At 60.7% G+C, this 27,661-nt stretch overlaps 20 protein-coding genes across 20 annotated transcripts in view; 11 read left to right on the top strand and 9 right to left on the bottom strand.

The window, feature by feature from the left end:
• The window catches only part of OT_ostta10g00540 (P-loop containing nucleoside triphosphate hydrolase), a gene marked incomplete at both ends in the record, with an annotated part of 1,827 nt that extends 346 nt beyond the window's left edge, over positions 1 to 1,481 (top strand). The window contains one exon of the mRNA XM_022983102.1: positions 1 to 1,481. This exon is cut by the window's left edge and continues 346 nt beyond it. Within this exon, the coding sequence (XP_022839744.1) occupies positions 1 to 1,481 (1,481 nt within the window).
• A 62-nt stretch (positions 1,482 to 1,543) lies between these two features.
• On the top strand, positions 1,544 to 2,623 carry OT_ostta10g00545 (Thioredoxin-like fold; the record flags this gene model as incomplete). Its single annotated transcript, XM_003081441.1, has 1 exon — positions 1,544 to 2,623. One exon carries the CDS (start codon positions 1,544 to 1,546, stop codon positions 2,621 to 2,623), a length of 1,080 nt encoding a protein of 359 aa, XP_003081489.1.
• A 23-nt stretch (positions 2,624 to 2,646) lies between these two features.
• OT_ostta10g00550 (Twin-arginine translocation pathway, signal sequence) lies at positions 2,647 to 4,296 on the bottom strand (the record flags this gene model as incomplete). The annotated part of the gene is made up of 1 exon (XM_003081442.2): positions 2,647 to 4,296. The coding sequence occupies one exon, from the start codon at positions 4,294 to 4,296 to the stop codon at positions 2,647 to 2,649; it is 1,650 nt and encodes a 549-aa protein (XP_003081490.2).
• A 281-nt stretch (positions 4,297 to 4,577) lies between these two features.
• Positions 4,578 to 5,252, top strand: OT_ostta10g00560 (Nucleotide-binding, alpha-beta plait; the record flags this gene model as incomplete). The annotated part of the gene is made up of 1 exon (XM_022983103.1): positions 4,578 to 5,252. The coding sequence occupies one exon, from the start codon at positions 4,578 to 4,580 to the stop codon at positions 5,250 to 5,252; it is 675 nt and encodes a 224-aa protein (XP_022839745.1).
• A 267-nt stretch (positions 5,253 to 5,519) lies between these two features.
• Positions 5,520 to 6,158, top strand: OT_ostta10g00565 (Nucleotide-binding, alpha-beta plait; the record flags this gene model as incomplete). Its single annotated transcript, XM_022983104.1, has 1 exon — positions 5,520 to 6,158. One exon carries the CDS (start codon positions 5,520 to 5,522, stop codon positions 6,156 to 6,158), a length of 639 nt encoding a protein of 212 aa, XP_022839746.1.
• Positions 6,159 to 6,190: 32 nt separating this feature from the next.
• On the bottom strand, positions 6,191 to 7,096 carry OT_ostta10g00570 (Nicotinamide N-methyltransferase-like; the record flags this gene model as incomplete). Its single annotated transcript, XM_022983105.1, has 1 exon — positions 6,191 to 7,096. One exon carries the CDS (start codon positions 7,094 to 7,096, stop codon positions 6,191 to 6,193), a length of 906 nt encoding a protein of 301 aa, XP_022839747.1.
• Positions 7,097 to 7,313: 217 nt separating this feature from the next.
• Positions 7,314 to 8,516, top strand: OT_ostta10g00580 (Biotin synthase/Biotin biosynthesis bifunctional protein BioAB; the record flags this gene model as incomplete). Its single annotated transcript, XM_003081445.2, has 1 exon — positions 7,314 to 8,516. One exon carries the CDS (start codon positions 7,314 to 7,316, stop codon positions 8,514 to 8,516), a length of 1,203 nt encoding a protein of 400 aa, XP_003081493.2.
• A 60-nt stretch (positions 8,517 to 8,576) lies between these two features.
• OT_ostta10g00590 (unnamed product) lies at positions 8,577 to 9,071 on the bottom strand (the record flags this gene model as incomplete). The annotated part of the gene is made up of 1 exon (XM_003081446.2): positions 8,577 to 9,071. One exon carries the CDS (start codon positions 9,069 to 9,071, stop codon positions 8,577 to 8,579), a length of 495 nt encoding a protein of 164 aa, XP_003081494.2.
• Positions 9,072 to 9,384: 313 nt separating this feature from the next.
• On the bottom strand, positions 9,385 to 10,395 carry OT_ostta10g00600 (DNA methylase, N-6 adenine-specific, conserved site; the record flags this gene model as incomplete). The annotated part of the gene is made up of 1 exon (XM_022983106.1): positions 9,385 to 10,395. The coding sequence occupies one exon, from the start codon at positions 10,393 to 10,395 to the stop codon at positions 9,385 to 9,387; it is 1,011 nt and encodes a 336-aa protein (XP_022839748.1).
• Positions 10,396 to 10,517: 122 nt separating this feature from the next.
• Positions 10,518 to 11,438, top strand: OT_ostta10g00610 (HSP20-like chaperone; the record flags this gene model as incomplete). The annotated part of the gene is made up of 1 exon (XM_003081448.1): positions 10,518 to 11,438. The coding sequence occupies one exon, from the start codon at positions 10,518 to 10,520 to the stop codon at positions 11,436 to 11,438; it is 921 nt and encodes a 306-aa protein (XP_003081496.1).
• Positions 11,439 to 11,473: 35 nt separating this feature from the next.
• Positions 11,474 to 12,028, bottom strand: OT_ostta10g00620 (unnamed product; the record flags this gene model as incomplete). Its single annotated transcript, XM_003081449.2, has 2 exons — positions 11,474 to 11,713; positions 11,987 to 12,028. 2 exons carry the CDS (start codon positions 12,026 to 12,028, stop codon positions 11,474 to 11,476), a joined length of 282 nt encoding a protein of 93 aa, XP_003081497.2.
• A 581-nt stretch (positions 12,029 to 12,609) lies between these two features.
• Positions 12,610 to 13,938, top strand: OT_ostta10g00630 (MIT; the record flags this gene model as incomplete). Its single annotated transcript, XM_003081450.2, has 1 exon — positions 12,610 to 13,938. One exon carries the CDS (start codon positions 12,610 to 12,612, stop codon positions 13,936 to 13,938), a length of 1,329 nt encoding a protein of 442 aa, XP_003081498.2.
• Positions 13,939 to 14,099: 161 nt separating this feature from the next.
• OT_ostta10g00640 (DNA ligase, ATP-dependent, conserved site) lies at positions 14,100 to 16,436 on the top strand (the record flags this gene model as incomplete). The annotated part of the gene is made up of 1 exon (XM_003081451.2): positions 14,100 to 16,436. One exon carries the CDS (start codon positions 14,100 to 14,102, stop codon positions 16,434 to 16,436), a length of 2,337 nt encoding a protein of 778 aa, XP_003081499.2.
• A 265-nt stretch (positions 16,437 to 16,701) lies between these two features.
• OT_ostta10g00650 (DNA-repair protein, UmuC-like, N-terminal) lies at positions 16,702 to 18,363 on the top strand (the record flags this gene model as incomplete). The annotated part of the gene is made up of 1 exon (XM_003081452.2): positions 16,702 to 18,363. The coding sequence occupies one exon, from the start codon at positions 16,702 to 16,704 to the stop codon at positions 18,361 to 18,363; it is 1,662 nt and encodes a 553-aa protein (XP_003081500.2).
• Positions 18,364 to 18,437: 74 nt separating this feature from the next.
• On the bottom strand, positions 18,438 to 19,331 carry OT_ostta10g00660 (Protein of unknown function DUF2505; the record flags this gene model as incomplete). The annotated part of the gene is made up of 1 exon (XM_022983108.1): positions 18,438 to 19,331. The coding sequence occupies one exon, from the start codon at positions 19,329 to 19,331 to the stop codon at positions 18,438 to 18,440; it is 894 nt and encodes a 297-aa protein (XP_022839749.1).
• Positions 19,332 to 19,457: 126 nt separating this feature from the next.
• Positions 19,458 to 21,011, top strand: OT_ostta10g00670 (Serine/threonine-protein kinase, active site; the record flags this gene model as incomplete). The annotated part of the gene is made up of 1 exon (XM_003081453.1): positions 19,458 to 21,011. One exon carries the CDS (start codon positions 19,458 to 19,460, stop codon positions 21,009 to 21,011), a length of 1,554 nt encoding a protein of 517 aa, XP_003081501.1.
• Positions 21,012 to 21,113: 102 nt separating this feature from the next.
• On the bottom strand, positions 21,114 to 24,224 carry OT_ostta10g00680 (P-loop containing nucleoside triphosphate hydrolase; the record flags this gene model as incomplete). Its single annotated transcript, XM_003081454.2, has 1 exon — positions 21,114 to 24,224. One exon carries the CDS (start codon positions 24,222 to 24,224, stop codon positions 21,114 to 21,116), a length of 3,111 nt encoding a protein of 1,036 aa, XP_003081502.2.
• A 238-nt stretch (positions 24,225 to 24,462) lies between these two features.
• On the top strand, positions 24,463 to 25,744 carry OT_ostta10g00690 (NADP-dependent oxidoreductase domain; the record flags this gene model as incomplete). Its single annotated transcript, XM_022983109.1, has 2 exons — positions 24,463 to 24,726; positions 24,836 to 25,744. 2 exons carry the CDS (start codon positions 24,463 to 24,465, stop codon positions 25,742 to 25,744), a joined length of 1,173 nt encoding a protein of 390 aa, XP_022839750.1.
• A 53-nt stretch (positions 25,745 to 25,797) lies between these two features.
• Positions 25,798 to 26,704, bottom strand: OT_ostta10g00700 (unnamed product; the record flags this gene model as incomplete). Its single annotated transcript, XM_003081458.1, has 2 exons — positions 25,798 to 26,133; positions 26,192 to 26,704. 2 exons carry the CDS (start codon positions 26,702 to 26,704, stop codon positions 25,798 to 25,800), a joined length of 849 nt encoding a protein of 282 aa, XP_003081506.1.
• A 133-nt stretch (positions 26,705 to 26,837) lies between these two features.
• Positions 26,838 to 27,581, bottom strand: OT_ostta10g00710 (Prenylated rab acceptor PRA1; the record flags this gene model as incomplete). The annotated part of the gene is made up of 1 exon (XM_022983110.1): positions 26,838 to 27,581. The coding sequence occupies one exon, from the start codon at positions 27,579 to 27,581 to the stop codon at positions 26,838 to 26,840; it is 744 nt and encodes a 247-aa protein (XP_022839751.1).
• Positions 27,582 to 27,661: the final 80 nt, after the last annotated feature.

The following is a 27,661-nucleotide window of genomic DNA, read 5'->3' on the forward strand; positions in this document are numbered from 1 at the left end:
AAGGGAAGCCGAGCCATGTGAGCTGTCGAGGCCCACCAAAAATTACCGCTGTAGTGCCACGCGTGCGACTGATTGACCTTCACCGTGTGCTCGTGCCCCTCCATGAACATGTTCACCGCGTTTATCCCCACCGCATCAAACCCGGCGTCGAGGAGTTCGACGCACTGTTGAAAACGTCGCACCACCACCGGGGGGAGAAGAGAGGTGGGAAGCGAGGGCGCGAGGGCGGACGACGAGGCGAGGGTAACGCGCCGCGATGGGCGCCGAAGAAGGGGAAGCGAAACGTGGTGATGTTTGTCGGTTTACAGGGGGCGGGGAAGACGACGACGTGCACGAAATTCGCGCATTACTACGCGAGGAAGGGGTTCAAGGCGGCGCTGGTGTGCGCGGATACGTTTCGCGCCGGGGCGTTTGACCAGTTGAAGCAAAACGCGACAAAGGCGAAGATTCCATTCTACGGCTCGTACACCGAGAGCGATCCGGCGAAGATCGCCGAGGCTGGGGTGCGGCGGTTTGAGGAGGAGAAGATGGATCTCATCATCGTCGATACCTCGGGTAGGCACAGGCAAGAGGAGGCTTTGTTTGAGGAGATGCGAGAGATAGCGAACGTCACCGATCCCACCATGACGATTTTTGTCATGGACTCCTCCATCGGTCAATCCGCTGCGGATCAAGCGAACGCGTTCGCGAGCACGGTGGACGTCGGTGGGGTGATCATGACCAAGCTCGACGGTCACGCCAAGGGCGGTGGCGCGATCTCAGCCGTGAGCGAGACCAAGGCGCCGATTTTATTCATCGGTACCGGAGAGCACATCGGCGAGATGGAACCGTTCGACGCCAACTCGTTCGTGAGTAAACTTCTAGGGATGGGCGATATGAAGGGTTTGGTGGAAAAAATGACAGAGATCGTCCCGGAAGAGAGCGCGGAGCGGCTCGCCGACGCGATCGGAAGCGGCACGTTCACCATGCGCCTGCTCTACGAGCAGTTTCAAAACCTACAAAACATGGGTCCCATCTCGTCACTCATGAGCATGGTTCCGGGGATGGCGGACATGATGCCCAAGGGTTCGGAGCAAGAGGGAACGAAGCGCATGAAATGGATGATGGTTCTCATGGACTCCATGACGGACGCCGAGCTGGACGCGCCGAACTCAAAGATTTTCGACGCCAAGCGCATGGAGCGCGTCGCCCGCGGCGCCGGTCGCTCGCCTCACGAGATGATCACCCTGCTGGAAGAGCACAAGCGTCTCGGGAAGATGATGGGTAAGATGAAGGGTATGAAGTTCCCATCCGGGAACGCCCGCGGACGCGGGAACCCCCAGCAGATGCAACAACAGATGGCCCAAATGGCCAACGCGTTACCTCCGGACATGCTCCGCATGATGGGCGGCGCCGGAGGTTTGCAGAACATGATGAAACAATTCGACGGCATGGACCCGAGTCGTTTACAATCGATGATGAAGGGCATGGGCGGGATGTAATGAACGAATCCAATCATCTCTCACTCCCCGCGCCTCACTTTGCGACGCGCGCTTTTTCACCCATGCTCGCCCGCGCGTGCAAGCGCGCGCACGCCGTCGCCCGCCCGCGCCTCCATCGCTTCGTCCGACTCGCCACGAACGATGCCGATGCCCCTCTCCCAGCGGTGCTCGAGATCAAGACCCCGAGCGAGCTCGACGGCGTCGTTCCGAGGTCACACGTCCAAGCCATTGTTTTTGATTTCTACGCCGACTGGTGCGGGCCGTGTAAGACGCTCGCGCCCGCGCTCGAGCGCGCGGTGAAAGCGCACTGGCCGAAAGCGGCGCTGGTGAAGCTGAACGCGGACGCGCAGGAGCTCGCGCCGGTGATGGAGCAGTTGCGAATCAGTTCTTTGCCGACGGTGATGGGCATGTCGCGCGGACGCTTCGTCGATCAGTTTCGCGGCGCGATCCCGGAGTCGGACGTCGTGAAGTTTGTCGATAATTTAGTGAAGGATTTGGGAAGCGACGACGGTGAGGATGGCGCCGATGACGACGCGAAAGGGGCGGATGTGGAAGATGCAGAGGGGGCGACGGCGGCGGCGCTGGAGGCGACGTTCGGCGGCGGATGCGGAGTTCTGGGAGACGCCGCGACGCGAGAGCGGCTGACGAGCGCGCTTTCGAACGTTGTCAACGATAGAAGTGTGGGACCGGAGTTGAAGAGTCGCGCGTTCGCGGCGAGCGCGATGTTGGCGCTCAGGGGGGATCCGGCGGATCTCGCGGCGGCTCGAGAGCTCATCGCTCACGGACGAGCGCTCGTGAATGGATTCCCGGAACCGAAAGAGTTAGCCGCCGCGGAGGCGCGCGTGGACATCGCGGATGATATCGCGACGATTGAAGGCATCGATGACGTCGACGCGCGTCGAAAGGCGCACGAGGATTCGCCGAAAGAGTTTGCCTCCGTTCGGGCGTACGCGCTCGCGCTCTACGCAAAGGGCGACATGGCGGGCGCGTGCGAGGTCGCGTTGCGAAGCGTCAAGCCCGCTTTCGGCTCGAGCCGAGAAGACGGGAAAAACTTAGTCGTTAAACTCGTCGGGGCGTGCGCTCCGGGAGATCCGCTCGCTGAGGCGACGCGCCGTAAGCTCGCGTCTTCATTCTTTTTGTAACGGCATTATTTACATTCATCTTTTTACACGCGGCCAACGCGAAGACGATCACGCGCTGAATCGAGCGTCATCGGTCCTTGGTTCATCCACTTTTCAACTTGTTTCTCGATTCGCGCGCGCGCCTGGACGACGGCCGCGGAATCGGTATCCTTGGGCGGGTGCGTCCACGCGTGATGCGAGGCGCCGGGAACGACGAACGCGGGCTCCCATTTGGGCGAGAACGTGTTCGAGACGAAACTGTTCGCGATCCATGGATCGACCGAACCAGACGGGAACAAAATTCGCGTCCCACCCGGAGTGATTCCACCGTAGCGCGCGTTCGATCGCTCGACCGCGTTCTTCGTTTGCTCAGCGCTCACGCCGAAGACTTGCGCGCAGATCCACTGATAGGACGACAACGGCATTGTCGGCGGATCGAGTTTAAAGGGACAACCCGAATCTTTCTCGCACGTCTGAAAGAACGCGAACTCCGTGCACGTCTGCCACGTCCACTGACGCTCGCCCTCACCGAGCGGATTCGGTGTCTCGGACATGAGCTCGCGCATGTACGCGGCGCCGTCGAGCGAGACGCACGAACTTCCAAAGACGACTTTCACGACGCTCGCCAACGCGTCCAGCCTCTTCCCGGTTTCCGCGCGCGTCATCATCGTGCACGCCTTTGCGATGTTCAAGCACGACGTGTCTTCCATCTCACACGACGGATCGTTGTTTTGCGCCGGAAACATCGCTCGCAAGACGTCGGCGAATCCGTCTCGACCGCCAAACTGATCGAGCGCTGCATCGCCGCACACGTTGAACCGCGTCTCGAGCGCGCGTCGTCCCTCGGGCGTCTTTAACGCTTCGTTCAACTCAGACTCGAAAGTCTCGGAGACGGCATCGAAACACGCATCGCTTCCACCGACGTCTTTTTCGCGCAGCGCCTTCCCGACGACGTCGTAGTATCCGCGCATATCCAGCTCGGCTCGGATCGGCGCCGAGCTCGCCACCGCGGCGTGAATCGCGTGCGGATACTTCACCCGCGACCACGCGGCGAGCATTCCCGGATAACTCCCCCCGAACGCGATCACTCGACTATACGAGCCGTTCCTCCCGTCGTCCGACGGCGTCGTCCGTAACCCGTACGCGTCCGCGACGTACTTCACGAACGCCACGACGTCCTCCAGCGCCTGCGCCGAGGTCAAATATCGCAGCGACTCCCTCGAGAGATCACCCGTGGGTTGACTCGCGCCGTAAAATCGATGTTCCAGCGCGAGCGCGATCCCTCGGTGCTTCTTCGCCAAGTCGATCATCGTCCCGCAGTGCGTTCCGCCGTCGAGCACCGCGCGCGCGGTCAACGCCGGCCCTTCCCCCCCCACGCACACGAACACCGGCGTCGACGCCTCAATCTTGTCAACGAATCCTTCGTTCACAAAGTACCGCTGCGACCAGCGTCTGCGATCGACGTGATCGAAGTGATCGAGCGTCTGATCGAACCATCGCTCGGCGTCCTCCACGTCGTCGTTGATTTCAAAATCTCCTCGCGCCCCGCCGAGCGCGCGCGCGACGCTCGCTCGTCGCAATCCGTCCACGCGCGTCGCCGGCGCGATCGCGCGCGCGCCCACGACGGCGGTCGCGACGAGCGCGAGCGCGAGCGCGAACGCGCGCGGTCCCATCGCGTCGCGACGTGACGACATCGGCGCCGCCAAAGTGTTGGAAAAGTCACGAACACGACTCGGCCAAAGTTTGCGCGCCGTGAAAGCCGAGACGACGGCACCGGCGCGGACGCCGCGTCGATGCCCGGTGCGGTATCTCGCGTGCGCGGCGCGCCGTCCACCCCTCGGGACGCGCGTGGTCGTCGCCCCGAGCGCGGGGTCGCGACAGGCGACCGGCGGGACGGGGCGGGTGTTGGAAAAAAAACGCCAAATGTAACGCTCGCGGTCTCGCGCCACGCCCGCGTTCGTCGACGCCGCGCGCGATGGCGACCATGGAATCGCTCACGGGGAGCGAGGCGTACGGCTTTGGGTTCGTCCCGCCCGTGATCTCGGCGTTCGCGCGCGGTGGATGGCGCCGGGGACGGGTGTTGAGCGCGACGGATGTGCGCGCGCCCATGGATGGGGGTCCAGACGTCATCGTGGACGACGTCGGCGCGGTGGCGAGCGCGGAGGAGACGGCGATTCGACGGTTAAATCGCGCGATGATGCGGGCGTGGCGAGACGGCGACGTGGACGCGAACGGGGGGTACGTCCCGGAGCCCGACGCGCCGTGGCGACGCGCGGCGTGCGACTTGGAGGGTGATTTACGAACGCCGCGCGCGCGCGTCACCCCTCCAAGCGACGCCGCGCGCGCGCGCGAGCGACGGTGCGTGCACAGAATCATGGACATGCTCGACGAGGATCTCCCGGCGTGCGTGCCCGCGCTGAGCATGATGCAGCGTCTGGCGCCGAACCCGGATGCGCTCGAAGCCTTCGTCGACGACATGGAGCGTCGGTTCCGCGCGCGCGCGCTTCCGACGGTCGACGTCCTCGGACGACGGCTCGTGCACCGATGGCGATTGTTTCTCATCGTCGCGATCGTGGCGTCGGTGGGCGCGGGCGTGGGCGTCGTGCACGCGTCGCGCGCCGCGTACGCGCGCGTCTTCGCGCCGCGGTGACCGCATTGCGCGACGTCGACGCGCGCGCGACGCCCGTCGTCGCGCACGCGCGCGCGTGTGGGTCACGGGTGGACGCGCGCGGGCGATGGGGCGCGCCTCGGGCGATGGGGCGGCGTCGACGCGCGTCACGGGTGATGCGAGAGGGAACGGCGAGGCGGCGGCTGGACGATCGAATGAACGAATAATCGACGCGGATGCGGTCGAGCGCGCGCGCGCGGACCGAGCGAACCGCGGCGTGGTGTACCTGGGGAAACGATACCGCCGTTTATGAAACCGATGCGACTGCGACAGGCGTTGGAGGCGTTCGGGGAGACGGATCGAATGTACCTGACGCCGGAGGATCCGAACGCGCGGGCGCGACGGAAAAAGGCTGGAGGGAACACCGGGAAGAAGTTCATCGAGGGATGGGTGGAGTTTAAGGATAAGAAAAAGGCGAAAAAGGCGGCGAGCGCGCTGCACGGGAGAGAGGTCGGGGGGAAACGAAGGAGCGCGCATTATTATGATTTGTGGAACGTGCGATACCTGCCGAAATTCAAGTGGGATAACCTCACGGAGGAGATGGAGTATCAAAAGGCGCTGAAGGAGAAGAAGATGCAGCTCGAGCTCTCGGTGGCGAAGAAGGAGCGGGATTTCTTTTTGGCGAAGATGGATCAAGCGAAGGCGTTGGAGGCGATGAAGGAGCGACGCGCCAAGAGACGCGCCGCGGAAGGCGCCGAAGACGACGAGACAGAGGAGGCAGCTCTGGCGAGGTATCATCGCGAGAAGGAGGAAGAGGATAATCGAGAGCGCAAGAGAATTCTACGCACGTTCAAACAAAAGGCTGTGGAAAATCCCACGTTCGTGGACGACACCAAGGAGCTCGCCAACTTGGACCTCTTGCGTAGCATTTTCGTCAAGAGAGACTAGCTCGTACAACATGTTACTACAACGTTCCAGTATCACGACGCCTCGTCCCGCTCTCGACGAGCGGCGGCGCGAACGCTAAAAATGAAAATCTCTTTCCCGAAATCTTCTCGAGAGTCCTCGCGGTGCAGCTCTTCGACGACGCACCCCGCGGTCGTGAACGCTCGGATGACTTCGCTCGTGTGCGCGAAAGCCTTACCGCTCGCCGGATCGTCGCTCGTGCTCCTATCGCGAACGCACAGGATGAGCTTCCCGACCCCACCTTTCAGTAAAGTCGACGCGGTGTCGACGAACGGCGCGACGAGATCTCGCAACCACACGCACTCAGCCGCGATTAAGACGTCCGCGTCGTACAGCGACGACGCGTCGAGCGCGCCGAACGGTCGATCCGGAATCGGACTCGTCCAGTCCAGTGTCGCCCGCGTCGCGCTCCCACAACCGACCCGAAACGCATTCGGCCACGCCGCGCGCTCCGTCGCCTCTCCGAGCGCGTTTTGCGCGATGTTCCTTCGCACGACGTCCTCCACCACCGGCGCGACATCCGTCAACGCCACGTGCGCGCCGCCGCACGCGGCGATCAACCCACACGCACCCACACCGGCGCCGAGCTCAACCACGCGCACTCCAGGGTCTAACCTTCCCTTCTCCGTCTGCAAAAACCTCGACAACGTCTCCGCGCCCTCCCACACGCGCGCGAAGCCCGTCGCCGCCGCCAACGTGTACCCGTCGTCGAAAAAGTACGGATCCACCTCCGTCGCATCCACCGCCGATCCCTCGTCCGCGTCCTCGGGGTTTAAATCCTTCGACGTCACCGCCAATCGATGCGTCCGTCCCTCGATCGCGCCTCGGACGTCGGCGATCGTCGTCTTGGTGCAATAGCCACAATCTTTAAAATGTTCGCTCGGTGTTCGCGTCCATCGTCCGTCGCGCTCGACGAACATCGCGCGCGCCTCGAGCGCGGGGTCCGCGGAGGACGACCCACGCCCTCGACGCGGGCGCGGCGCACTCGGCCTCGGGCGCGGCGTCGGGCGCGGGCTAAACGATATGTTATAAACCCTACCGTATGGCCAGACAGTATGTCCCGGAAGAGGGTTTCGGTCATCATGAGCGGGTTGACCGCGCCGGCGTCCGCACACGCCGCCCCTCGACGCGCGCGCGATGTCCGTCGTCGCCCGCGTCTCTCGCGCGCTCTCGCGCGCGTCTCTCTCTCGCGCGTGCGCGGACGGGCGCGTCGTCGCGAGCGCGAACGCGCTGAGAGATCACAGCTCCGCCGCGATGTCGCAGACGGCGACGCCCACGCGTGAGCTCGGCGCGGTGTACACCGATTGGCGCAAAGAAGAGGTGCGCGCGATGTACGCCAGACCGCTGCTCGAGCTCGTGCACGACGCGGCGAGAGTGCACCGGATGCATCACGACCCGAGGCAGGTGCAGCGGTGCACGCTGCTGAGCATTAAAACGGGCGGGTGCCCGGAGACGTGTAATTACTGCGCGCAGAGCTCGTCGTGGAAGGGAGAGACGAAATTGAAGGCGGAGAAATTGATGGGCGTGGATGAGGTGATCGAGGCGGCGCGTAGGGCGAAAGAACAGGGGAGCACGAGGTTTTGCATGGGGACGGCGTGGAGAGGGCCGAGTCAGGTGGGGACGGGACAGTTTGAGCGCGTGTTGGAGATGACGCGAGAGGTGAAGGAGATGGGGATGGAGGTGTGCGCGACGCTCGGGATGTTGACGCCGGAACAGGCGGTGCAGCTGAAGGACGCGGGATTGACGGCGTACAATCACAATTTGGATACGAGCCCGGAGTATTACGGCAAGGTGACGACGAGCCGAAAGTACGAGGATCGCCTGAACACGATAGCGGCCGTGCGCGAGGCCGGTATTTCGGTGTGCTGCGGTGGTATCTTAGGCCTGGGCGAGGAAGAGGCGGATCGAGCAAGTTTGATGACGGTCTTGGCGACGCTTCCGGAGCATCCCGAGAGCGTTCCCATCAACGCGCTCGTTCCAGTGGAGGGAACGCCGTTCAAGGATATGAAGCCGCCGAGTGGATTGGAGATGGTTCGTGCCATCGCCGTCGCTCGTATTTTAATGCCCGCTACCGTCGTTAGATTGAGCGCGGGGCGAATCAACATGACCCCAGAGACGCAGGCCCTGTGCTTCTTGGCTGGAGCGAACAGCGTCTTCACCGGCGATAAGCTCTTGACGACGCCAAACAACGAGAAGGACGAAGACGCGTTCTTGTTCGAGGAGCTTGGTCTGGAAGGAAGACCGGCGTTTGTGCCGTACGGCGCCGGTGGTCCGTCGAGCGACGGCAGTGAGTGGACCGAATCCATGCACCGCCAAGCTCAACAGCAGCAGAAACATTAATTCTTCTAATCTGATCAAATCAAGCTACAACAACTCTACGTTACTAAGTCCTAATCGAATCTACCGAAGCCACCGCACGAGGGTGCGAAATCGCATCGCGAATTGGTACAACTCTTCGTACGTGAATAAAATCACCGGCAGCGTGTAATACGAAGTCCTGTACGTCACGAGCGCAGTGAGCGCGGTCACCATGTGCTTCGCCTCCGTCCCCGTCCACCTCTCCCACCCACCAGCGACAAACTCGATGACACTAATCGCTTGATCTCCCACGCCCAACATCTTCCCCACCACGACGAACCCGACGATGCCCAGTGACGTCAGCGCGCTCGCCACCGTCCACGCGCACGCCGCGCCGATCACCAAAACCCCACCGAACGGCCATCCCCCGATATCCCAGAACGTCTTCACGACGGAAAATTTATGCCAATACACCACCGCGTACGCCTCTCCGTCCAGGAACGTCCTACGCCATCGTTCGCGCATCGTCCGTCCCCACGCCGCCTCCGCGTCGCGTTTGAGCACTCTGTTATACGTCCTGAACCAGATGTGATCCATCTTCACCGCCCGTCTCGCTTCGAACGCGACGACGTCTTCCGTCTTCGCGCTCTTCGCATTCGGACGCCCATTCGCGGCTCGTGAGACGCTCGCTCGAGGCGTTTTCTCGCTCGAAAAAGTTTTCACTTCGGGGTTGCGCCGAACTGTTTCTCTTTCGATTCGTCGCGATGCGAGGTGATACGACGTGCTCGGACGCGGCGACGCGCGCGCGAGACCATCTCGATACCGCGCGAGCGCGCGCGCGGCTCCCCGAGCGCGACGGAGCATGGAAACGAGTGAGGCGCGGTGTGACGCGCGGTGGTATTACACGCCGTCAAAAACGTTCCTTCTTCTGTTGCTTCTTCGCCTTGTCCGGATCGAAGTAGATCCCGCGACCGAGCGGACGGTCGATAACTTTACCCTCGGCGCGCATCGCGGCGCGAACGGCGGGATTCGGGCGTTTTTGTAGCCTCTGTTGTTGCGGCAGCGCCTCGTCGAGCGCCGGAATGTCGCACGTGGAGTGCGCCTTGTATTTCTTCAGCCACCACGCGCGCTGCGCCTCGGGATCGAGCGTGCCGGAGAATTCGATGTACCAAAACGTCTCGAACGGAGTCGTACCCTTGGCTCGAACACCGTCTTCGTTCCGACCCGGGGCCCAATATCTATATGGTTTCGTCGAGTCTGGAATGAGAAACAGCGGTTTCGCGCGTTCGCCCACGCACTCCTCGTAGTACGACTTCCTGCACACGAAATTCGGCAGGAGTAACAGCCACGGTTTGTTCGAATCTCGACAAAACGTCAAGATTCGCTTAAAGTGATCGCCCGAGTACGGTGGATTGGTCACCAGGACGTCGAAATCTGGCGTCGTCTTCGTCGCAACCTTTTCGTAAAAATCCTCGTTCCTGTTGTACACGCTCTCGAATCCCAACGCTCGGAGGTGCTCCACCATCGATCCCTCGCAGTAATAGGGATCGTATATCCTCAAATCTTTCTTCTCTCGCTTCAGCGCCTTTGCGATCGCGAACAGGAACGGTTCGACGTCTCTGTACGCTCGGAACGGCGTCTCGCAGTGATCCGCCTCATCCACGTCCCCGAACGCCAATCCACCCTTCAACGCCGGCGTCACTCGCCCCGACGTCTTCACCGACAGGTGCGCCAACACCTTCGCGCGCTTCGCCGCTTTACTCGACGACCCGCGACGTTTCATCTCACCGTTCGATTTCCGCGTGTCACCATCCCTCGCCTTCCATCGCGCGCCCACGTCATCGCTCGTCCGCGTCGACGTCGAGACGTCCCCACCGCGATCACCGCTCGCATCACCGTCGCGTTCGCGTCGTTTTTTCATCGAGCGCGCGCTCGAGCGTCGCGTCGTGCGGTCGCGCGCGCGTCCCCGAGGAATCGTGCACTTTTTGCCACGCGTCGCCGCACATCGCGCCGGGACGCGCGCTCGAGCGCGGGCGACGCGCGATGGTGGATTACTCTCGCTTCGACGCCATCGAGCTCTCGAGCGAGGACGAGGCGGAGACTCGCGGGCGCAGGGGCGCGCCGACGGTGACGAAACTCAAAGGCGCACACAGGATCACCTTTGGCGGCGGTGGTGACGCGACGGCGACGCCGATCGAGGACGACGACGTCGAGGGAGACGTGGACGATGCCGCGGGACGCCGTGGGCCGGCGGTGGGCGCGAGCGCGAGGGATGATCCGGGACACCGCGCGGGCGCGAGCGACGCGCGAGCGGACGAAGGACGCTCGACGAAACCGACGAGCGATGCGCCGCCGACCGCGAGGGATTGGTCGAGCGTCGTCGCGAAGCTCATTCGAAACGGTGCTCGGGTGGAGGGCGGGAGCGACGGCGTCGGGGAGTACTTTTGGTGTCAGGACGCGCGAGAGGCGACGGTGAGCGTCGTCGTCAGACCGGGCGTCCGAGCGAGAGACGTTCGCGTTCGGTGCACGTCCACCGACGTCGAGATCGGCGTCGTCGGTGGAAGTGATCGATCGTCATCGTCTTCGACGAGCGATGTGGTGTTCTCGGAGAAGTGGGCGCACGAGATTGACCCCGAGCCGCGAGACGCGAACGACTCGGACGACGTGAGCGAACCGCCGCAGTTCGGCGATTGGGAGATCACCGATTTCGAGGGAACCGGGCCGAACGCGCGACGAATCGTTCGAGTGACGGTGCGCAAGAAGGGTTCGGACATGCTCACGCACTGGTGGCGCGCGTGCGTGCGCGGAGGGCCGGAGGTGGATCCGGCGACGTTCGCCGACAGGAGCGCCGGCAAGGCGAACGAGGCAAAACGCGCGTGGGAAGAGGCGCAGAGAATGTTTCGAGAGCGCGTGAAAAATCGAAAACATGTCGAGGTCGACGTCCCCGGGTCAGACGACGAGTGATTTGACCGTTCATTTTAGTGTGATTTACAGCGCGTCTACTCGCGTCCGAGCTCCTTCGCCAACCCGTTGTACGGAAACTCCTTCGGCACAAACGGCGTCTTCGAGGGCTTATCGACCATCACCGCCGTCCCGTAGACGCACCCGAGGAAACAAAACGCTCCCACCAAGTACGTCGCCGCCCGATTCTTCGTCACGATGTGTTCCGGGACGTCGTCCAGCGCCGGCTCGTGATGCTTATCGCCCGCGTCCCACGTGAGCTCCGCCTCCTCCGGCATCTATCGCGAAAATCACACACACCGATCATTCGTCAGTCACACATCACCCCCACATCCTCTCCCTCGCCCGCGCGTCCGCGCGCACCGTCGCGTCCGCCCTTTTCTCCGCGATCGCTCCGCGCCCTACGCCGCGCGTCCGCGCCCGTCGTCCGAATTCCCATCTCCGCCCCATCCATCGCCATCCCACGCGCGCGCGATCGCGCGCCATCATTCGTCCATCGTCGCCGCCGTCGCGCGCGTCTCCATCAACCGCGCGCTCGTTCAAGCGCGCACCTCACGCGTGGGCGCCTCGGTGGGTTCAATCGCCGGTCCCATTCCTCCCATGCGCGCGCTCGTCGTGCGCACGCCCCGCCGCGCGATCGTCCATCGCGCCAGCGCGCTCGCGGTGCGTCTGAGCGCGCTCATGCGCGGGCGTGTGCGCGCGCGCGCGCGTGCGCGCGACGGATGATCGCGACGCGCGCGAGGTGTGTGCTTTGTGTGCGCAAACAGTCTCGAGCGATGGACTGTCTCGACGGTGTGTGCGCAAACAGTCTCGAGCGAGCGACTGTCTCGACGGTGTGTGCGCAAACAGTCTCGAGCGAGCGACTGTCTCGACGGTGTGTGCGCAAACAGTCTCGAGCGAGCGACTGTCTCGGGCGACATCGACATCATCCAGACGCGACGCCGCACAGATCGCCGACGCGTCGCGACGCGCGCGCGCGCGGGCGAGACCGAGGCGCACGCGCGGTCGCATCGCCGCGCGCGCGCGCGACGCGAACGCGCGGTGGCGGGCGTGACGACGCGGGGTGGGATCTGGGGAGAAATCAACGTCCACGGACGATCGACGCGTCGACGGCGCGGGCGTCGTCGTCCGCGCGCGCGCGCGCTCGAGGGCGCGGTGACGGACGACGGGCGTCATGGAGGGCGCGAGCGCGATTCGTGATAAGGCGATCGCGTACGTGAAGGAGGCGGTGCGGGAGGATCAGGGGGGGGAGTACGAGGCGGCGTTTAAGCTCTATCTCACGGCGTTGGAACACTTTGGAGTGTATTTAAAGTACGAGAAGAACGCGCGAATGGCGGAGACGGTGCGAGGGAAGTATAAGGAGTACCTCGAACGGGCGGAGGAGCTGCAGAAGATCGTGCGTGGGCAGAAGGAGGGGAGGGAGGTGAGCGGGACGAGCGCGAGCGGAGCGCAAAAGCCGAAGGGCGCCGCGAGCGACGCGGACGGGGAGCTGGCGAAGATGAAGGGACAGCTGGGGGGGGCGATCGTGACGGAAAAACCGAACGTGAAGTGGGACGACGTCGCGGGATTGCAGGGGGCGAAGGATGCGCTGAAGGAGGCGGTTATTTTGCCGGTCAAGTTTCCTCAGTTTTTCACGGGAAAACGCAAGGCGTGGAGCGGGTTTCTGTTGTACGGACCGCCGGGTACGGGGAAGAGCTATCTCGCAAAGGCCGTGGCCACTGAGGCGGATTCGACGTTCTTTTCCATCTCTTCGAGCGATTTAGTGAGCAAGTGGATGGGGGAGAGCGAAAAGTTGGTGTCGCAGCTCTTCGCGCTCGCGCGCGAGCAGGCGCCGTCCATCATTTTCATCGACGAAATCGACGCCCTCTGCGGTGCTAGAGGAGAGAACGGCGAATCCGAGGCGTCGAGACGAATCAAGACGGAAATATTAGTTCAAATGCAGGGCGTTGGGAGCTCGGCTGGGAAGGTTTTAGTGCTCGCGGCGACGAACACACCGTACTCGCTCGATCAGGCGGTGCGAAGGCGATTCGACAAGAGAATTTACATCCCACTCCCAGACGAGGCTGCGCGCGCGCACATCTTTCGCGTGCACGTCGGCGAGACCCCGAGCGATCTTACGGATGAGGATTATCAGATGCTCGGCGCACAATCGGAAGGGTTCAGCGGCTCTGACATCGACCACGTCGTCAAGGATGTCCTGTACGAACCCGTGCGCAAGGTCCAAGAGGCGACACACTTCATCACCGTGAAGAACCCCGCGCACGCGCCCACGGGCACGGACGCCCAGGACGAGTACTACGTCCCGTGTTCCCCAGGTGAACCCGGTTCGTGGCCCTCGTCGCTCGAAGAACTCGCGCGTTTGGGATACGCCGCGCGCGTGCTCCCACCGCCCATCACCGCCAACGATTTCCGCAAGGTGCTCTTACGCGCCCGTCCGACCGTCGCTCCCGCCGATCTCGAGATCCACGAGCGATTCACCAAGGAATTCGGCGAGGAGGGATAAACGATGTAGCGATACCCGCGTCCGCGAGTTGTAACGCCCGCACCGCATGTTGTACTCCCCGCCCGTCCCTCCGCGCGCGTACAAACCACCAGCTGTCGCACCGCATCTCGATGATCACAACGCGTCACTCCACGTCGTCCTCGACGCGTCGCTCGCCGGCGATGGGGCAAAAAACGCTCGCCGGGTTCGTCACGGGCGCCGCCGTGCCCGAGCACGCGTCACCGGAGACGAAATCGCACGACGAGAACGATGAAACGACGCGAGGCGTTCAAAATGTTCAAAAGGAGAATCAAACGAAATCACCCGTGAAACCGTCCGTGCGCGACGACGACGTGGACAAGGAGGACGAGGAGGCGCTGGTGAGACATCGGAAGCGATCGGCGAGCGCGCGGTCGAAGACGGTGATGGAGGAGGAAGACACGGATGATGACGATTCGGAAGATGATGAAGAGGCGGAGGACGATGAGGACGACATCGAGGACGTGGAGATCGGTGAGGCGAACGTGGGGAAAATGAAGCGAGTGGAAAAGGCGAAAAAGGCAAAGAAGGAGGAGGCGGCGACAGCTGGGGTCGGAGATAAGTCGGTTGAGGCGGCGGATCGATATCTAGAGTACGACGCCGAGTCAAAGGTTACGTGGAAGCGCGGAGATCCGACGCCGTATTTATACCTCGCGAACGTGTTTGAGTCCATATCGGAGACGACGAAGCGGTTAGAGATTGCGGAGTTGTTGACGAACGCGTTCCGAACGATTTTGGCGAGCAGACCGGGGGATTTGTTGGCGGCGGTGTATCTGGCGTCGAACACGATTCATCCACAGCACAAAGGGATCGATTTGGGAATCGGAGACGCGACGCTCATCAAAGCCCTGGCCGAGGCCACGGGGCGCAAAGACGAGTCGATCAAGAACGATTATAGGGACGCGGGCGATCTCGGAAAGGTGGCCATGGCGAGTCGATCGACGCAGCGCATGATGTTTCCTCCTCCGCCATTGACAGTGAGCGGCGTGCTTAAGGAGTTTCGTACCATTGCCACCACAGAGGGAGAGAAGAGCGTCGATAGAAAGAAGGCACTCATCAAAAAGCTTCTCGTGTCCGCGCGTGAGTGCGAGGCGGGATACGTCATTCGCTCGCTTCAGGGCAAGCTGCGCATCGGTCTTGCCCAACAGACGGTTACAATGGCGCTCGCGCACGCCATTGTGCTCCATGGCGAAGCCGGTAAAACGAAAAAGGGTGCCGATCTCGCCGATGCGCTCGGTGCGGCGTTCGACACGCTCAAGCAAGTATTCAGCGAGTGCCCGTCGTTCGACGAGATCGTACCTGCGCTTCTCGAGGTGGGCGTCGAGGGACTACCCGAGCGATGCAAATTCACTCCAGGCGTTCCCGTGAAACCGATGCTTGCCAAGCCCACCACGGGTGTATTGGAGGTCTTAAAGCGTTTCGAAGACATCGCGTTCACGTGTGAGTACAAGTACGACGGCGAACGCGCGCAGATTCACCTGCAAGAGGATGGTAAAGTGTCAATCTTCTCGCGCAACCAAGAGGACAACACAGCCAAGTTTCCGGATCTCATCAGCGGGCTGCAGCGCTACATCAAGCCGCACGTAAAATCGGTCGTGATCGATTGCGAAGCCGTCGCGTACGATCGAGAGCAGGACAAAATCTTGCCCTTCCAGATTTTGAGCACGCGCGGGAAAAAGAACATCGTTGAGTCCGAGATCAAGGTTCAAGTTGCGTTGTACGCGTTTGATTGCCTGTACCTCAACGGCGAGCCGCTCCTGCGCGAACCGATGAGCAAGCGCCGCGAGGCTCTGTACAGCGCGTTCGAAGAGGTCCCGGGTGAGTTCTTTTTCGTCACTGAGAAGACTTCTCGAGACGTGGAGGAGTTACAGGTCTTCCTGGACGAGTCCATACAGGCAAACACCGAGGGGTTGATTGTCAAGACGCTGGACGCCACGTACGAGCCGTCCAAGCGATCTCTCAACTGGCTCAAACTCAAGAAGGATTACATGGAAGGATGCGGGGACTCCTTGGATCTGGTTCCAATAGGCGCCTGGGTCGGACGCGGCAAGCGCACGGGCGTCTACGGCGCCTACTTGCTCGCATGTTACGACGAAGATGGAGAGGAGTACCAGTCCATCTGCAAAATAGGCACCGGTTTCTCCGAAGTCGTCCTCGAGGAGTTGGCGAATGCGATGAATCCGCACGTCATCGACGCCCCGCGTTCGTATTACAAAGTGTCGGATGCCATGAAACCGGACGTGTGGTTCGAACCCAAGCAAGTGTGGGAGGTCAAGGCGGCGGATTTATCCATCTCGCCCGTGCACCAAGCCGCGCGCGGTTTGGTTGATCCGCAAAAGGGCATCGCGCTTCGCTTCCCGCGCTTCTTACGTCGTCGAGAGGATAAGGAGCCCGAAATGGCGACAAATGCCGAACAGGTGGCCGACTTTTACAACGCCCAGGCGAACAAGCAGGAGTTCGACGGCGTGGAAGAGGACTAAGACATCTCGAGATTAGAAGACGCGGCGCGTTCGCGCGCCCTGGTAACGCAATCAATTTGTGCGTCACACCCCGACGCCCCCTTCCCCAGCTCTCATCCCCTCGATGACATCCAAACGCGTCGAGACCTTCCATCAGAACTCCCGTCTCCACTTCATAGGCAGTTGGCGCGCGCGATACGAAGAATTCCTTGACGCGAAGACGTCCGACGCGTCCGCGTCCGCAAAGAATCTCCTCAAGAAGAAACCAAACCACCCGCCCGTGATCATGCACGTCGACATGGACTGCTTCTTCGCCTCCGTGGCGACGCGTAACGATGAAGAGCTGCGGTCCAAACCGGTGGCGGTGACGTGGGGGACGACGAAGAGCCAGAGAGGGGAGATCAGCTCGTGCAACTACCGCGCGCGGGCGTTCGGCGTCCGCGCGGGAATGTGGTTGGACGAAGCCTTACGAGCGTGTCCGACCTTGGTGACGCTCCCGTACGATTTCTCCGCGTACGAAGCGACGGCTCTGGAGGTGTACGAGATCTTGTGGGCGATATCGGGTGGGGAGGTGGTCGGCGTGAGTTGCGATGAGGCGTACGTGGACGCGAGCGAGCGGAGCGCGAGAGAAGGCAAGGATCCGTTGGAGGTGGCGGAAGAGATTCGTAGACAGGTTCGTGCGCGAACCGGATGTTCGTGTAGCGTCGGGATCGGGTCGAACATGTTGTTGGCGCGGTTGGCGACGCGAAGGGCCAAGCCGGATGGGACGTTTTTCGTGGCGCCCGCGATGGAGCGGGCGTTCATCGCGGCGACGTTAGTGGAGGACATTCCTGGCGTGGGACGAACGGCGGGTAAGAAATTAGAAGTTTTCGGGGCCAAGACATGTGGGGAGCTATTGCGCGTGCCCGTGGATGACGTGCGACGTGCGATAGGGGGTAAGTTGGCGGAGAAGTTACTCGACGCCGCGCGAGGCGTGGACAAGACTCCGTGGCGCGTTCGTCCGGAGCGCAAATCAGTCGGGGCTCAAATGTCGTGGGGCGTGCGATGTGCCACGGATGACATCGCGCAAGATTTTGTGCGTCAGCTCGCGAACGAGGTCTCGCAGCGCATGCAGCGCTTGAAGATTCGTGGCGGGAGAATGTTTCTCAAGGTGTGGCGAGCGATTCCAGATGTGCGCACGAAGCGCGATTATCAAGGTCACGGCGCGTGCGATGTCTTGACGCGTTCGAAACCGATGTTGCGTGTAAGTAATGACACAGAAATCGTCGCGAACGAGGCCTTATCACTCTTGCGGGAACTCAGAGTCGAAGCCACGCTCATTCGTGGTCTTGGTGTCTCCGTCAACAAGCTCGAGGGTGAAAACGGTGTCGCGTCCCCCACTTCAAAGAGACAACCTACGCTCTTCCAGATGTTTCGCGGCGACGAACCCGAGGCGAAAGCAGAACTCAACGATGAAACACTAGATTCTGAGACAAGCGATGAGGACGTGATAGAGACACAGGGTGAAGAAGATGTCGCGAACACGCAGGAGTTGACGCAAAACGAATGTGACTTTGCTCTCTTCAACGATTCGCAAGCCGAGATCGATTCAGATTTGGGACGATCGATGCGCGAGGCGTTCGCCTCCGCCGCACGCGCGTACGCATGGCAAAGTTACGAGCTCACGCGCTTGAGTCTCTCGAAGCGTCGTCGTGAGACGTATGGAGAGGATGAGTATGCCAAGCGTGCCACCTCGAGCGCAACCGATGTCATCCTCGCGCACGCACGACGGTCGTATCTCAGAGAAGGCGCGAGTGGACTCAGCGCAGTGTTGGACGACGCGCGCGCGCTATGTCGATCGCACGAGCTCTTACACGAGAAATATTCCTCTCAAGGAGCCGCGTTCATCGCCGCCTGGCTCGATCGAGTCGACACCGTCGAGCGATTGGTGTCCTCGAGCGGGAACTAGATAGGCTAATAATTGCGAGAAATAGAATCAAAGCTCGCTACGTATTTCTGCGAACACGTTTATCCCTCGATCGATCACGACGATTCGGATAGATCGCGGCAGGAGTAAAACACGGTATTTGTGCGCTCGAACGATTTCCGAGCCGAAGACTGGTTCAGGTTCTTCTCTGCGTCCGTGAACTCCTCGACGTCCCCAACCTGGGGCTTGGAGACGCAGCATACAAGAAACGTCCTAGCGCGCGGCCTGGATTTTACGAGCACGCTCTCTTTCGCCTTCGCTTCGTCACGCAGAACGATCGATGGCGACCTCGCGTCCTCGCACGCGCTGTGAAAAGAATCGACGCTCACCGTCTTCGGAATCCGAAACCCGAACCCCATACCCCGCGGCTTCTCTTCGCTCACACTACTCTTTCTATTTGTATCGATGATGGTCTTCTTGTGTTCCATCCACTCGTCCACGATCGCCGGCAACGACTCGTACGACTTTCGAATCCCATCCACTACAATGTTCTCAATCAACCCCCCTACGCCCCTCAAAGCCACCTGACACTCCCCCACGACGTCCACAGCGCACGTATTCTCCCCCGTCGCCCTAATCGTGATCGTCCCTCGCACTACACTGTGTTTCGTGATGTTATTCACAGTCGTAAAATCCTGTGCGAACGGCACTTCGTGTTCGCTTCCATCCGCAAACGTCCGCGTATCGATGAACTCCACCTTTCCATTCGGGACGAACCCGTGCAACAACTTTGGAAGTTTGATCCCCGGCACGGTTCTGATCACGATCGTCCGCTCGCCGCTCTCTGGATCCAATATATCGCTCATAATCTCCAACTCTCGCGTCCCGACTCGCTTCATGTGAAACGCTCTGTACGCATCCGTGTCCTTATCGTCGATGAACGTGCGAGCGTCGCATCGTAAATCGCTCCGAAACGTAAAGTGCTTCGACTTCTTCTTGGTGTACGTCATCACGCGGGCGCGCGGACGCGACGCGGTCGTGGAGCGTGACTGAGTGACGTCTTGAAATTTCAAATTTTGCCCATCGGGTGAAAATTCATGGACATTTCGACACATCGCGACGCGGGCGCGCGATTGATGGCGCCGTCGCCTCGACGAAAGGTGCCCCTGGTGGCGTATAACGATGTGAAGGATTCACCGGCGTTAAAAATGAGCGAGACGCCCGCGAAGCAACGTTTCGAGACGTCTCCGTTGTCCGTTTTGTTGAAACCAATCTCTCCTCTGAGTGAAAACTCTCCCGATTGGTCGGACGAGCGCACGCGCGAGGGCGACGCGAGCGCGATCGGAAGCCCGGAGGAACCGACGACGCCGCGGGGTGACGCGTTGGGCGTGTTCGCGAAGGAGGTGGATCACGCGGCGCGTTGGGACGTGCGAGCGTTTCCAGCGGACGCGCCCGCGAGCGCGAACAGCGTGGAGGTTCGTCGACGACGCGGGAAGACGAGGAGTGGAGACTTCGATCGGGAAAACACGTTCGATCGTGAGTTTGATTTCGACGACGGGCGTGGCGTTGGTGATCACGATGGCGACGGGCATCCGATGTTCAGGGTGTTCGGCCGGGACATCGGAAAGCCTCCGAGAGCGTCGAGCGAGCGCGAGGAGGGAGACGGTCTGGGCAAGACGAGCGGGAGAGGGCGCACGCGCGGGTTGTTTGGATCTTTCGGGAATCGGAGCGGTGCATTCGAGCGCGTGGGGAGCGGAAGTAGTTCGATGGGCTCAAAGCGATCAGATGAAATCGGGCAACTGTCGCGCATGAACTCGCTCGCAGAGACAAAGGTGTTGACTTCGACGCTTTTGGTTCGGCAGACGTCTGTGAGCGGTGACGCGCAGTTCGATTTCGACGATCACTTTCGATTCGAGCAGCAGATCGGGGCGTCTCAAAATTCTGAGGTTTGGTTGGTGACGAGCAAGGTGAGTGGGAATGCATTCGTGGTCAAGAAGTGTTTGCACTCGTTCACCACCGAGGCGCAACGGGCGAAATACAAACGCGAGGTTGAGGCGGCGGCGTTACTTCCAGAGCATCCGAACATCGTGCGCTATTACCGCTCGTGGCAGCAAGATCAGCACTTTTACATTCAGATGGAGCATTGTGCGTGCGGCTCGCTCACGAGCGTCTTTGCGCGTCTCCCGCCGCAAACGTTGGTCGCCGAGTTGGACGTCTGGCGACTCGCCGAGCAAACGGCGAGCGGTTTGGCATTCATGCATTTGCATAGGATCATTCACCTCGACGTAAAACCTGATAATATTTACATCGACGTGAGTGGCACGTGTAAGATCGGAGATTTCGGCCTGGCGTACGTGATGGAGAGCGGTTGGGATTGGGAAGAAGGCGACGGCGGATACCTCGCGCCCGAGCTTTTGAATCTGTTTCCGGGTCAGTATCCCTCGCCGAGCGCGGACGTATTCTCACTCGGAGTGACGCTGTACGAAGTGGCGAGCGGACTGAAATTCCCCAGGGGTGCCACGCCACGCATGGCGATTCCTCCGCTTCCGGAAGGGAGGTCCGCGGAGCTCGCGCGGCTCATCGCCGGATGCTTGGATTTTGATCCGGCAAAACGGGCGACCGCGCAAGAGGTCGCCAACTTCGCGCGCGAGAACGTCGCAGCCCTGGAAATGGGCGCGACGTCGATGTAGTGTACGATCCAGGAAACAATAGAGCTTTGTATCATTGACATGTACGGTATCGATGTTCAGACAAACATTTTTTTATACAGCGCCAGGTGTCGTCTTCGTCGTCTAATTTGGTTTGGAAGACTTTGATTTAGCGCTTTTCAGCGCGCACGTGTTCACCTTGGACGCGAAGCGTAAAGAGCACAAGGTTTCTTGAGCGCTTTCTAAAGCAGGCGACACATTGACCAGCATCAACGTTTTAGAATCGCCGCCGAGGGAGTTTTTCAGCAGATATGTCAGCTTGCTGTTTCGGAACGGGATGTGCTTATCCTTGTTCGCCAGTGAGAAAATGACGTCACCAAGACTCGAGAGGGAGCTGTTGATCGCTTGCGCCTCCTTTAGACGATCGCCCGTGGCGCCGGTCGTCTTCAGTCTCTCGCTTCCGGCGAGATCAACCAAGTTGAGTGCGCCGTGGATTGGTTCGCCGGCTTCGTTGACCCCGTCGACGCAAAGACTCATCACCATATGTGATCTCGAGCTTCTGTCGTTCATATTCGTTTTCGCCACCGCTCGAGCCGCGTTCGCTTGCTGCATGAGAGATTCGACATCTGCAGGGGAAAAGACTTCGCACTGGGTGACGTTCGTCACGTGCGTATTTCCTTCATCATCGTGCTTAATCTTGTGTTCAGTTTTTCCGGAAGCAGTGGTGAGCAAATCTCTGATGTCTTCGTTGTAAATCTCGAGTAGAGTGGCGGTGATCGACACCTTCATTCCCTTCTTCTCGAGCAACGATTGAGAGGCAAATATTTGCTCCATGGATCTCGGGATCAGACCGCGTTCGTCGCCCTTTCCACCGAGCATTGTGTACGTCTTACCGCTACCCGTCTGGCCATACGTGAATATGCACACTTTGTACCCGTCGAGAGCGCTTTGCACGAGCAAAGACACTTCGTCGAACACTTCTTTCTGATCACCGTTCTTCGCGAAGACGCGGTCAAAGGTGAAATCGTACTTCTTTGGTGCATCTGGTGGAGCAATCTCAAGTCTGCGCCCTGCAAATTCGCCCTTGCGATCGACGCGCATGTTGTCATCTCCGAACGAGTTCTCTGTTTCAGAAGGCGGTCTGATTCGACAGAACACGCGAATGTTACCTTTAAGTTCCTGAATCGTGTTATGCAAGTGTCGTCGCGTGATCAGCGCCTGGCGAAGCTCCTCTTCACGAGATGCCAATTCATTCTTCACCTCTTGCAAACGAGCAATGAGCTGAGAAGTGCTACGTTCATCGCTAACGATGTTCGCTAGTTCCATCTTGCATCGAGCCATTTCATCTCCTTGCGTGGTATGCGCTTGCTGAAGTGCGACGAGTTGTTGCCTAACCGAGTTTGCGTCCTCGATTGCGTCTTGCGCCGCCATGGCTTTGGCACGCTCATCAGCAGCACTCTGATTTGCCTTGCTAAGAAGTTTCTTTGATTGACGCAGATCTTCCTCGAATCCCTTGCGCAGCTCCACCTCGGAGTTAAGTCTCTCTTCCAAGGTCGTTCTCTCCATCGCGAGCGTGCTACATTTGGATTTGAGTCTCGCATTTTCGCCTTCAAGAGACTGCGCGGCGTGCTTCATGGATGAGATGTCATTCTCCATGCGCTCCTTTTCGTGTCTCAGCTGTCTCGCCTCTGCCTGAGCGTCGGCGAGTTCGTTTCCGAGTTTTGAAAGCTTTGGATCAAGGGCGTCTTTACTCGCTCGAGCGGCGATGAGCTCGGCGTTGAGACGAGTGCACTCAAGGTCAGCGGCGTTTGCACGTTCTATCTGCATCGTCATCTTTCGCTCAAGGAGACGCAACGCCTCAGTGAGATTTTCGGCCTTGGAATCGAGAGCTTCTTTCGACGTCGTCGTCGCTCGAAGCTCACGTTCGGTCGTTTCCACGCGCTTCGCGCTCGTCTTGAGCTTTTCTTCCACCGCGGCGAGCTGTGGCTTTAACAACTCTATTTCGGTGTTGAGCGTATTGATCTGCTCTTGTGCCGTGTTCCGTTCGTTTCTCGCGCGCTGTAAATCCGCCGTCGCGTGATTATACGCGTCTTCAGCTCGCCGAGCGCGCTCACCCGCGGCCTCGGCTTCACTCGCGCACTTGGCCGCCTTGGCTCTTGCCTCGACGGCATCCTCAAGTGCGCGCGTCATCGCCTGAGAGCTTCCATCCTTCTCCGCGCGCGTCTTCGCGAGATCGTTGTGCAAACGGTCTGTTGCCTCGCGCATGGTTTCGCGCTCGTTCGCATGCTCTACTGCTTGCTGTTGCAACGCCTCGACTTGCATTTCCAACCCGCTCTTCTCCCCTCGAAGCGTTCCGATGTCCATCGTGAGCTTTGATTTATCTTCTTGCAGCGACACGTTCGCCGTCTTCATTTCCTCCATCTCCTTCGTGATTTCGGCGAGCGATCGCTTCAGACCGACGATTTCTCCTTCCAAACGTTCAACGTCGTCCTTCAATCCATCCGCTCTGGTCGTCGCCGCGTCCGCCTCGGCGCGTGCGCGTTCCGCCTCTTCCAACGCTTCCTTCTTCACTCGCTCTGCCTCGCCCTTCGCCCGATCGCTCGACCTCGCGAGCTCAGCCGAGCGCTTGGCTTCTACCTCCAATCGCTCTTGTTCCCTCAGAGCCTCCCTTAACTGCGTCTCCACGCTCGCCTTCCCTTGTTCAACTTCTCTCAGCTTGTCGCGTATCGCCTGCGACTTGCGCTCAAATTTCCCCTCCGCGTTCGCCAACTCCACGCGTAGATCCATCGCCCGCGACATCGCCGCTCGCACCGCCGGTCTCAACTCCGCCAGATATTCATCCGCCGCTCGAGCTTTCCCAATCTTATCAAACTTATCCTTCCCGCGCGGATGTTTCGTCAGCAGCGCCTCCAGCTCGGCGTCCGCCGGGTCCGCGTCCGCGCGCGTCACCGCCCCCGAGCTCGCGTCCGATCGCCGCCGCGCCCCGTCCCCTCCCTCCCGCGCCACCGATCGCGCCGAACTCGTCGTCGTCGCCACCAGCGCGCGCTTCTCCCCTCGATCGCTCGCGAAGACGTCGTCGGCGTGCCTTTTCTTTGACGAAACGTCGATTCGCTTCGTCATCGACGCATTCTCCTTCCCACTCGGTCGTCCGATCGCGGCGTCGACGTCGACCGCGGCGGCGTCCATCGCCTCCCGCCGCACGCACGCCGACGCCCTGGGAATGCGCGTGCGGAACGCGCTCGATCGAGACGTCATCGTCCGTCGATGCGTCGTCGAGTGCCGCGACGCTTTAGTTCCCCCGAGCGCCGACGTCGACGCGCGCGATCGACGCGCGTCGACGACGACGCGCGCGACGGTCGAGGGATATTTTTCGTCGCCCCTCGCGCGCGCGCGCGTCCGCGTTCGCGCGCGCGCGTCGCGTCCGTCGCGCGATTCTTCCGCGCGCGCGACGGTGAAAAAGCCGCGCGCGGGACACCGCGCGTGAATCCTCGACATGGCGCTCGCGCGATCGCGCGCGCGGGCGTCGGGTCGCGCGCGCGCTCGAACGCATTTTCGCGCGTCGGCGTCGGCGTCGCGCGCGCCCGAACGCGGGCGCGTCGGTCGACGAGACGCGCTCGTCGGCACGGCATCGGTGATCATCGCCTCGACGGCGACGGGGGGGCGCGCGCGGGCGACGGGCGCGTCCACGGGCGCGCCGCTGCGAGAGATCGGTCGTCTTGGGATCGGGACGTGGTCGTGGGGGAACACCGCGGTTTGGGTGCGTCGTGACGCGTGGATGATTGATCGCGGGCGCGCGCGCGGGACGCGACGGATGGGACGACGCGAGACGGGCGTCGTGTGACTGACGCATCGATCGCGAATCGTAGGAGTACGATGAGAGCATGGACCCGGAGTTACGACGGGTGTTTAATCGCGCCGTGGACGCGGGGGTGCGATTGTTCGACACGGCGGACAGTTACGGCACGGGCGCCGGGTTCGACGGACGAAGCGAGGTTTTGCTGGGGCAGTTTTTGAAGCAGTGTCCGAGCGAGAAGGCGAAGGATGTGATATTGGCCACAAAACTAGCGCCGTTTCCGTGGCGCGTGACGAGTGGGAGTTTCGTCAAGGCGGCGAAGGAGAGTGCGGAGCGATTACAGGTGGATAAGATTCCGCTCGGACAATTGCACTGGAGCACGGGTAATTATCAGCCCTTGCAAGAGGGCGCGCTTTGGGCCGGGATAGCGGACGCGTACGAGGAGGGCGTCATCGGGGCGGTGGGGCTGTCGAACTACGGTCCGAAGCAGTTGAGGAAGATTCACAAATACATGTCGGCGCGCGGGGTGCCGATTTCGACGCTGCAGGTGCAATATCACCTGTTGAGTCGATTTCCCGAGCTCAACGGCACGAAAGAGACGTGCGACGAGCTGGGAATTAAACTCATCGCGTACTCTCCGCTCGCGCTCGGTTTGCTCACGGGGAAGTACAGCGTGGAAAATCCTCCACCAGGGATTCGAGGATTTGCGTACAAGGGCGTGTTGCCGCCGCTTCCGGGTCTCCTCGCGACGATGCGCGCCGTCGGTGAAGAGCACGGTGGGAAGACATTGCCGCAAGTCGCGCTCAACTGGTGCATGGCCAAGGGAACGGTCCCGATTCCCGGGGCAAAGAACATGCGCCAACTCGAGGACAATCTGGGCTCACTCGGATGGGGTTTGACGCCGAGTGAAGTCGAGGAGCTCGATCGCGCCGCCGAGAAAGTCGGTCTCTCGACATCGCAAAATATCTTTCAAACATCTTAGTCACTTGTGCATTAAAACGATACCTTTGCGCGCTCACCGTGATAAATTGTGAATCATTCGACTTCGTCGAGACCAGTGCGCGTTCGGGCATTTGGTGCCGGATCCGGCACGCCAATTTCGCCTCTCCAACTCACGACCCGACTCGGATCGCCATGAGGTAGTAAATTAATAAGCTGCGATCGGTCTGCCTCTCCTCGCTGCACCGCCTCAAACCTTTTGGTGAGCATTTCTTTGTACAGACGCATGTCCTCATCGACTAATTTTTCGTAACTGAGCCCGCATCGTTCGAAAGCCTTGAGCACGGGGTGTGGACGCTCGTCCTTTTCCGCCAAAATGGGATCGTTATACTTTTCGTCGTATCCGTAATACGCACCCTCGTCGTTCGTTTCCTATCGATGAGAAAGAATTGTCAAATGTCAAATCGTATTGAGATGTGAAAGCGCTCACCGGATGGATTCCAAGTTTATCCGTGAGGTAACGCGCGTGCGCGCACCAAAGCACGCCCACGTTGTATCGGTGCCTGAAATGTTCACTTTCTTTATACCTCGGGTCGTTAAATCGACACCATCTCACGACCTTTTCCACCGCGCTTCTTCGGGCCACGACGTACGGGTTCCTCGGTGGGTACTCCTTTCGGAGCTCGCCGTCGGGCCAACGAAACAGCTGATCGTGCGGATTGAATCCGGGACACTGGACCTCGGGGTCAAAGTCTGGAACCTTGATGGTACCGTCTCTGTTGAAGCCGGTGTCTATGTGAGGTGCGAACTCGTGCTTTGAGTTTTTAAACTCCCACTTGGTGGGTTGGTCGTCATCCTCGTCGGTAGTATACAATCTGTGGAAGTTCTTTTCTCCGCGGTCGAGATCTGTTTGAATCGGCTTCGTCTCTTTTCGCGCAGGTGGTGTCGATGGCGCACGCGTCGGTGCATCGCTCTCGGAGATCGCCGTCGAAAGGCGCGGCATGTCGAAGAGTGACGCGTCGTTCCCGAGGCGTTCGCGCGTACGATGACGCGACTTTGGAAGTCTCATCACAAATGACGGGCGCTCCCGCGGCGCTTCCCGGCTGGCTAATCCTCGTTAGTTTGCTAAACTACATCTATCTCGATTTCTTCTTCGGCGATTGCATCTCCCACTTGGAGATCCCGGTGTGTCGCCCAATCTTCACCAGTTTCGGCGCGTCTCGCCTTCGGAGACATCCGTGCACAAGCAAAAACGCCGCCGTAAGCAACACCGTCTTCGACAGCGCCGCCGACGCCTTGGTGTACATCATGACAAACCACGCTAAGACCGTCCCAACCATCTTAAACCCTTGCATCTCGCTCGTCGCCCCGATGTTTAGATCCATCCATCTGTACAACTTTGCCGTCGCCACCGCGCCCACGACGGCTGTCGGATTCCTATACAGCACCGCGCACCCAATTATCACCCCCATCCGCGCGTAATTCCCCACGTAATCGTACACGTTCCCATCCAATCGTTCCCTCGCATCATCCACGTTCGTCGGGATCGAGTACGACTTCATGAGGTGATCCGTGCACAGAAACTCTCTCCACGCCCGCGGCGCCTTTTTCAGATCATCCGTCGTCATGTACGGCGTCTTATACCGCGTCTTCACCCGGCCGTCTCTCGACCCCACATCTCTCGCGTTCGACGACGACGCGGGCGCGCTCGCGTTTGGGCGTCCGTGCGCGCCGTTTCGTCCGTTGATCGGCGCGGCGTCTTGGTTTTTCGCACGTTTGGCCCACTGATTGAATTCAGACTGTCCCAAGGACAAACTTAACGGGTTCGCGCCGAACGCACCGGGTCTCGGCCGGTCTCTGTCGTCCGATGGGTCGGGCATGACGCCGAGGGCGCCGAGCGCGGCGTGCGAGCGAGCGCGAGCGGGGCGTCGGGATGTGGGGCGCGCCGCGGGCGAAGGCG

Source organism: Ostreococcus tauri (assembly GCF_000214015.3).
Source record: "Ostreococcus tauri WGS project CAID00000000 data, contig chromosome 10, whole genome shotgun sequence".
NCBI lineage: Eukaryota > Viridiplantae > Chlorophyta > Mamiellophyceae > Mamiellales > Bathycoccaceae > Ostreococcus > Ostreococcus tauri.